The 8153-nt window shown below is 39.1% G+C and overlaps 1 protein-coding gene across 1 annotated transcript in view; it reads left to right on the top strand.

Annotated features, from left to right (window-relative positions):
- Positions 1-8153, top strand: part of SLC12A1 (solute carrier family 12 (sodium/potassium/chloride transporter), member 1) — a 49643-nt gene that overhangs the window by 16679 nt on the left and 24811 nt on the right. The window contains exons 8-12 of the mRNA XM_009073428.1: positions 775-886; positions 1372-1499; positions 4210-4294; positions 6015-6166; positions 7791-7898. Of these exons, the coding sequence (XP_009071676.1) occupies positions 775-886; positions 1372-1499; positions 4210-4294; positions 6015-6166; positions 7791-7898 (585 nt within the window). The remainder of the gene's footprint in view (positions 1-774; positions 887-1371; positions 1500-4209; positions 4295-6014; positions 6167-7790; positions 7899-8153) is intronic.

The following is an 8153-nucleotide window of genomic DNA, read 5'->3' as shown; positions in this document are numbered from 1 at the left end:
GCTCTTCCTTGAACATACATTTAAGAGCAAAAAGGAAGTTTGTGCTCTGCAGACAGCTTGGTTATATTGATTTTTATAATTCATGGCATCATTTAGAGCCTTGGGTAAGTGCCCCTTTTGCCCTTATTTTTGATGCAGCTTGACAGAATAAACAGTAGTAAAAACAATATATGGCTTTATCACTACTCTCTCAAGCCCTACTCAGCACGAGAGCTCTATTTGCTACCCATTCCTTAATCTCTAATGATTTCTGCTATTCCTTCACCTGTAAAAAAAGGTCAAAATGCAAATTCAAATGAAAATACTTTAGAGAGTGGAACACAGCTATTGAAATCAGGTCCAGAAATCAGGTTCAACAGTACCCTTATTTTTACATTCTGCTGTGAAGGAGACTAGAACTACTTGTAAAAGGGATGGGAAAACAATTTGATATTATAACCATTAAAGTGACAACCCACTGCAACTAAACAAATTTTATAGCAATATAAAAATGTCTTATACTTGATATTAATGCATTAGCTGTTTCATTTTGCTTTTTCTTGTAAAGAAACTAACATAAAATTAAATTATAACTATATATTTCATTAACCCCTTAGTAAAATATATCTGCTGGTGTCATTAGCTGATTCAGTTATCTTGATTCCTGGTATTTTTGAAAACTGCAGAAATTAATAACCTGACATAGGGAACACATACAGATAACTTACCATATAGCCTTCTTCACAGCCACACAAATTCAAACCATCAGAAAAATCTTTTTGTTTCCATTTACAGGCTCAAGTTATTCTTCTAATTGTTCTCCTTGTGGCCATTGCAAACTTCTTCATTGGGACAGTCATCCCTACCAACACTGAAAAGAAGGCAAGAGGCTTTTTTAATTATCAAGGTAAACAACCTTGCTATCTATCATAAAATTATGTTTGCATTCTTTTGGCTTCATAGTGAGTTCAGGATTCCACTGAAAAAGGTCACAAGACCAGAATCTTCTGCCCAGGTTTAAATAAGCTTGCAAACCAAGGGAATTTATTTTAGCTTTGAGTCTGTCTCTCTGCTGCTGAAGTTGACAGCACAGTAAGCTGCAGCTTGAGTCATTTATACATCAGTAGAGCACAGACAAACTTTAATATAGAGCTAAGTGCAAGTGCTGCAGTGACACTTCTGTCACTTCAGTATGGATCTGCAGTTCTGAGATGTAGACAAGTACATCCTACTGGGGACCAGACTAAGGAAATCAAATTCACTTTGCTTATGATATGAGACAGATTCAAACCCAGTCGTCCAGATGTAAAAGACTGGCTTATTCACCTCCATCATTAAGTAACTTTGGAGTCAAATCCTAGTGGTATAATTAATTTTCACCTATGTTTGCAGCATCAATATTTGCCGAAAACTTTGGACCAGACTTCAGGAGTGGAGAAGGATTTTTCTCGGTGTTTGCCATTTTTTTCCCAGCTGCCACTGGCATTCTTGCAGGAGCCAATATCTCAGGAGATCTGAAAGTACGTATTTCATTAACATCATAATACTAGCTGTAGGCTGAAAAAAGAACAAGAAAATAAATCATGAATCAACACTGTATTCACTTTTAAATCATGTCTTATTTTGGGAAGCAAAACTCTCACTTTTAAGTACCTGCTTTATTACTTAAAAACATCAGTTCACATTTTCTCTCATAATGCATTATGGCTATTTACAGACATTACTGCAGTTAGATTTGGGTTGCTATATCACTTAAAAGCATGTTTCAGTAACCTGTAATAATATATCATTAATGGTCCATTAGCAGCACATGACATAAATTACAAAGGTATCTCTTGAAGCTTGTCTTTTGTAAAATCCCCTAAACCTTCATCCCAAAAAGCTCAGGTTTGTACTCATAAGAATCAGTGGAGATCAGTTTGTTCTATTCAGGGGCATAGCAAGGGCAGAGCAAACAGAGCATTTAATGAAAGCAAATATGTTCCAATCCCATGTCACTATTGCTGCTCAAAGGAAAAGCTGCAAGTTTGCAGCTGTGACAAAAGAAAGGAGCCTGAAGAGAAAGGGAAAGGAGGTCCAAGGATGCCCAATTGTCTTGCTGTGGCCATTCTGTCAGTTCCCCACTCTCCTCTTACAGTCCAGCAGTTGTAGGAGATGGTATTTCCAGTATCTAAACATACAGGTGAATTAGAGACAGGGATTTAGTTTTGAGTGCCCTCTAGTTTCCATGGCAAAAACACCCAGCAACCACAACACCCCAAAAAAACCAGAAAAACAACAGAAGGCACCGACGTGTCTCACAGCTTGATAACCCCAGCATGTCACATGAAGCTATTTGGCCTTACCATATAGACCCATTGCCTTGCATACCTTAAGGATTCAACCAAAGGTCTGTTATTTCTGTATTGGCATGGTAAAGTTCACCAGGTCCTACCACCCCTGACAGCCAGTTCTCCTTTCCTTCCTCACCCTGAGCTGCATGCTCCATCTCTTTGTTTTCAGAGCACTGCTTTTCAAGCCAAGCACAGAGAGAAATATATAGAAACTAAGCCACTGATAGCGTCAATGAGATTCAATTTTTTAATTAAAACCCCAAAAATCATTGTACTTCTGCCCAGTGAGACTGAATCAGCCTCACACAATCTCCATCCTTTTATCACACAAAAGGAATTCTTTTGCCATATATGGTGCTCTCTCACCATGGCAGATTCCCAAAGCAGCAGCACTTCTTTCATAAGCTATTTGAAAGAATCCGAGCAGACCTAGGGAAGAAGTTCTCTCGTTGGATCTCTGCAGTTTCAGTCTGCTAATCAGTGGATTTCTATAATCAAGTCCTCCAGGCTGCAGATTCCCCACTGAGCATGTTTAGATGCATTAGACAGGTCTAATTAAATTAACCAGCCTCTCCAGAAATCTAAAAGACAAGCTAAGGAGTGTTTCAAAATTGTAAAATTGACCACCTGAACCTTCTTTAGAATTTGTTGCAAACACCTCCAGACACATTCAGACTGTGGCCTAGACCAAAGCCTATTTACAGAAATATTTAATCTTCCTGGTGACTTCAGTGGGGTTTGGAGCAGCCCCTAAAGTACTAACAGCATAGTAAATATGTGTTTAATTATTGATAAAATTTGAAAGTTGTAAAGCTGGAAGAAGCTTTAACACTAAGATTTAATGTTACTGAGTTTAAGATAACCACCTGAGACTCCACAAAAACAATAACCTAAGACATGCACACCAGAAGTGCAAAAAGTTACTGTGATCTGAGGGGGCAAAGGGTCTTATGCAGCTCAAGCGACTTCACAGTTATTTTTCAGCTCAATAAACCTTTACCTCATTTAAAAATGATATTAATTATTAACACAGTTAAGCCATCCATCCACGTTTCACACTACACTCCAAATTTGTAGTTTGTTTTTTTACCATGCAACAAGCATAGTTATGAAAAGTCTGTGACTTAAAATGCATTCAGTGCATCTTTGAGTGAAAAAACCTTGCTAAGTCAACTTAAGGAGACAATTCATAACGAATGCTTCCTAGCATAAACAAACACACCCTAAATTATAAGGTTTTCTAGCATTAAAAATCCCTTTAAAATGTATAATATAGATCTTTGGACTCTTACTTATAATTGCATGATTGTAGGTGATATTGTTGTGAGCTAGTCTGTAAGCATTATCACCCAGTCTTACTCAATTACCTAAATTAAAAGTCAAAGCAGTGAAACAAAGTAGCTGTTGTGTGACCCAACTAACAATTACTAGTTGCTAATCACAGAAGTACTGACTGTATTCTGTACAGGGTGACTGTCTGCACCTATCTTACCAGTTAACCAAAAGTGGTCCCATCTTGGCATCCATGGGAGTCTGGTGGTTAGTTCAGTAACTATTTACTCATTTTATCCTTAAACATTAAAATAAAGCAAATTGCAACATAAAGACAATTTGGAGCGCTCAGAAATGCAGAGATCAGGACCCTCCTGGTGCTACAAAGGTGACCTCTGGTCCTGCAGGATATCCTTCACCATGTCCAGGACAGGAGAGCTGCACCACAGGAATGCTTCACTGGCTACATGCTGGAACCAGAAATGGTGGTGCAGGGCAAAGTGCTAAAAATCAACCCTCTCAGAGTATCTTCATGCACACTGCAGCAGGACTCCCTGCATGTAAATGCAATCAGACTGCAGCACACAAACTCACAGTGTTTTTCATGTCACTGCTTTGTTCTAAGGACCCACAAAGTGCCATTCCCAAAGGAACAATGCTGGCCATTCTGATCACCACGATTGCTTACATTGCTGTTGCAATATGTGCAGGTGAGTACTGAACCTCTGCTTTAAGTCTTTATATGGTTAAAGTGTGAAAGATTGGTATGCATATGAATGATTAACCTCATTGGTTTTTTATCCTGCTTATTTATTATGTAGAGACAGTAGTTTTGATTTGACTGTATGTAAAAACAATGAGAAAAAAGCAACAATCAGCAGAAACAGAAGTCCCTGTCTGGCAGCTGGGCCTTCAGTTAGCTTGTATGGTTATCTTTGCATTACATTCAGTGACAAAGACCACTGGCCTATAGTATCCATGAGCATAGTATAGATTAAAGGAACTTCTGATCAATCTGCTGATTGAATTCCTCATTCACACTGAAATTTCACATGGCTTCTGCTTGCTCTCACTAGTCTTACTGAGCACTCATGAGAAACAGGATAACACCCACATTTTGTATCTTATACATCAAAGACAGAAATCAATTGCGTGTCTTAAAGAAGATGCATTACATGACTGCATGCTCTACAGTATTGGAATGTGAGGTAACAAAATGGGCACGAGTGAAAAGGAGACCTGTATTGAAGCCACAAACTGTGTAGGAGGATTGTGCAGTTAAACTCTCATTGCAAGCTCACAATAAATCTCTGGCCAAGAAAAAGATTCTTCTTTTTGTATTTAATAGTACTGTAAGAAAGAGGGTTGTAAATGACACTCATGCTTATGACCAAACACCTCAATACTGCATGAAAGCTCTGCAGAGTACTCCCTTTTCTGGGGAGATGACTCTCAAGTCTTCTTGACTTTTGTGGTTCTTGTACTTTATGCAAAAGGCATAATACTGGAGTCAAGCCACAGCTCAGGTCATGGCATTATTTGGATCTAAATTTCCCCTGCAGTTAAAGCTGAAGGAGTCATTCCTCACTTTCTATTATAAATTGCTGTTAATGCATCGCTCTGTTCTCACAAGCAATAGCTGTATTTCAGCTTCAGAGCTGTGTATTTTTCAGCAATACTTCCTTGCTGTTTTTTTTTTTGTCTTTGCATATTGGTTTCCTAAATAGATAATGGTTATTTTGGGACTCTTAACAACATATTTGGGACTCCCAACAACATATTTGAAGATACCATATAAACTTAGATTTTGGCTAGTAAAGATGTTGAGATCAGCACTCCAAGTTAACTCCATATGTTTCTTCTCATTTCTGGTGGCAAGCAAAAAAAGAGACAACATAAATATTAATAAACAGAGAAAGAATATAGGTAATTTCTCCATTGAAAATTTCTCATCATACTGCTATCAGTAGGGCTATGACAATTTGAACAGCTGAGGATCTGTGTTGCTAAAGCAATTGTGTGCCCTTGTTGAACGAAATAAAAGTGTGTGCTAGACCTCAGACCCTCACTGACCTGTTACCTTTGAATCCTGGCACTTGTAAAAGTGGTGAAAGGAAGACAATATACTTCTGAGTTACTTTATTGTTGATCTCTGTCTGGTTCTCTAATATCAGAAATATGATAATCCTCATTAGTCAATTGGCTGATTATTTTAAAAGTCACAGAAGCAAATATTTGCTTACAGACACCATGAGAAACTAAGTCATAGTACAGGGAAGTAATCTCTGCCCAACATGAAACGTTGCTCTTTGGGAGGAGTCTAAGGTAGCAGGTGTAAAAAACATGTGCAGATTAAGAGTCAAGGTGTGGCAAGAACATTCTTCCAATGTCACAAGAAAGGAAAGTAATAATGTACTGTTGTTTCCACAGCCTCCTGTGTTGTACGAGATGCTACTGGGAACATCAATGATACAATTGTACCTGGAATGAGCTGCAATGGATCATCTGCCTGTGGCCTGGGCTATGATTTTTCCAGATGTGCAAGTCAGCCATGTGATTATGGGCTGATGAATAATTTCCAGGTTTTGATGAGATAATATGTATAATCATAAGCAATACATGAACACATAAGTACAAACATGCAAAACTATTATTTGCTGCCAACTAACTGCAATGGGACAATGACTTTTATCTAAAAAAATTAAAAACTATAGGAATAATAAAAGGCAGAAGTCCCCTGCATTCCACACTACCTTCGTCCTGCCCATCACTAGCCTTCCTAGCACTCTGGTAAAGTCTTTATCTCCTCTTTCAACAAGTACCATGCAGCAGTATGTGTTGTAACATCTTCAGACTCAAAGCCTAGACTTAACAGAGACCTCAGGAGCTCCTGTTAGATGAGCAACACACCTCACTGCTCTTGACACATAGATGTGATTTTACCTCAGGGGTGCTGTGGTCACTATTAAAGGTTTGTGTCACAGTACAAAAAACAGTTCTGACTTCTTAAAAAAAAGTATCCAAAAATAGTCGAATGAAAAATCAAGTGAGAAGTAATGGGGTCTTTCTCCTAGGCCAGAGAGAGACTATCTGCCATTTTTATGCTTCAAAATAAAGCTTAGGCAAAGCATCAAAGTAAAGCAGTTCTGCAGCCTGACAACCACAGCTCCCAGATCTCTGTTCAGCCCCTGTGCTTCATGGCCCACCAGAGGAACTCACCACCCACCTGCACTTGCTTTTCAACTAATCATTTGTAGCTTTTAAAGTCCCTTGCTTTTTTCCCAGCTGGCTCTGCTAAACGACAGGGCTGGGTAACCACCTTAAAAGGGATATGCTGTCCCTTTTGCAGACTACTTTCCCTTCCTTTCTTGAGCATTTTTACCATCCTCACTCCCACCTCAGTTCAGCTGAGCAGACCCAGGGCACCCCTTAAAATCAGTGAGCTCCCTACAGCCATAAACAAAGTTTGCCTTCTTGCATTTACCTTTGCCAGACTGAAGTCAGAAAACAATATGTCTTGATCTGACAAATCTTCAGGTTTAACTGGTTTCTTTCCTGGATTATTTCCCACACACCAAAAAGCATCTGGCAATCACATCCATCCATCCTTCAGTTTCCTTGGCTGGTGCCTCTCAACAACTCCTTTGCTTCAGTGGTCACAGAGGCCAGTCCAGACCCCCTGGGAGGACTGAGGGAGCCCTGACAGCAACCATCATTACTGTTGGCAGCACTGCATTTATGCCAGCACAATCAGGCATTTTCTCTCTATTTTTTTTAGCCATATTAAATAATCAAGAGAAAAAACAACCCCAAACCAGAGAAAGTGCCTCCAACTACATTTCATACTTTGGTGCGTTTTCCTGCCATTTCCATTATCCCCTCTTGCCACAAGCTGACTATTTACTCATCAAGTAGAGGCTGTTCCTTACAGCAATCAGTAAAGGAGGTGAGAAAATCTCACAGAGTACTCATTTGCCTCAGCAGACAGCTGCATACTTGAATAAAAATTTGGATATGCCTCCACTGCTTTTTACTAAAACAGAAATAATAGTATTTCCCTACTTCACAGTTGGTTTGTAGCAGATTGAATTTAGAACCATGAAAAGCAGAGAGACACAGAAACAGAGTACTTAAATGGGTCTGGCATCAAAAAGTGCATCCAAATGCAAGCCTGACTATTCTTTTTGCTTTCTTTTTTTCCTAAAGGTGATGAGCATGGTGTCTGGCTTTGGTCCTCTCATCACAGCTGGCATCTTTTCAGCTACTCTGTCATCAGCTCTAGCATCTCTTGTCAGTGCACCCAAAGTTTTCCAGGTAAAATTAAACTATCCATTTCCTTATACTTGACTTTAAAGACACAAAATTTAGTTAAACTCTGTGCCAAATGTAACACATATTTAAACAACACTGACAATGTGTGGGAGGAAGAGGCAGGGATAACAACTTGTAGAATGTTTTTCAACAGAAAGAGGTAGGTCTTGTCCTCATGTAAGGCCAAAGGACCATGGGACACGTGTGCTTGTTACAGGTAGCTTCAAGGCTACTGTCAGGATCACTTCTATCTTCTTA

The sequence above is a fragment of the Acanthisitta chloris genome, unplaced genomic scaffold (assembly GCF_000695815.1).
Source record: "Acanthisitta chloris isolate BGI_N310 unplaced genomic scaffold, ASM69581v1 scaffold23890, whole genome shotgun sequence".
In the NCBI taxonomy this organism is placed as follows: Eukaryota; Metazoa; Chordata; class Aves; order Passeriformes; family Acanthisittidae; genus Acanthisitta; species Acanthisitta chloris.
Note: the sequence above shows the minus strand (reverse complement) of the source record. Positions and strands in the feature narration are given on the sequence as shown.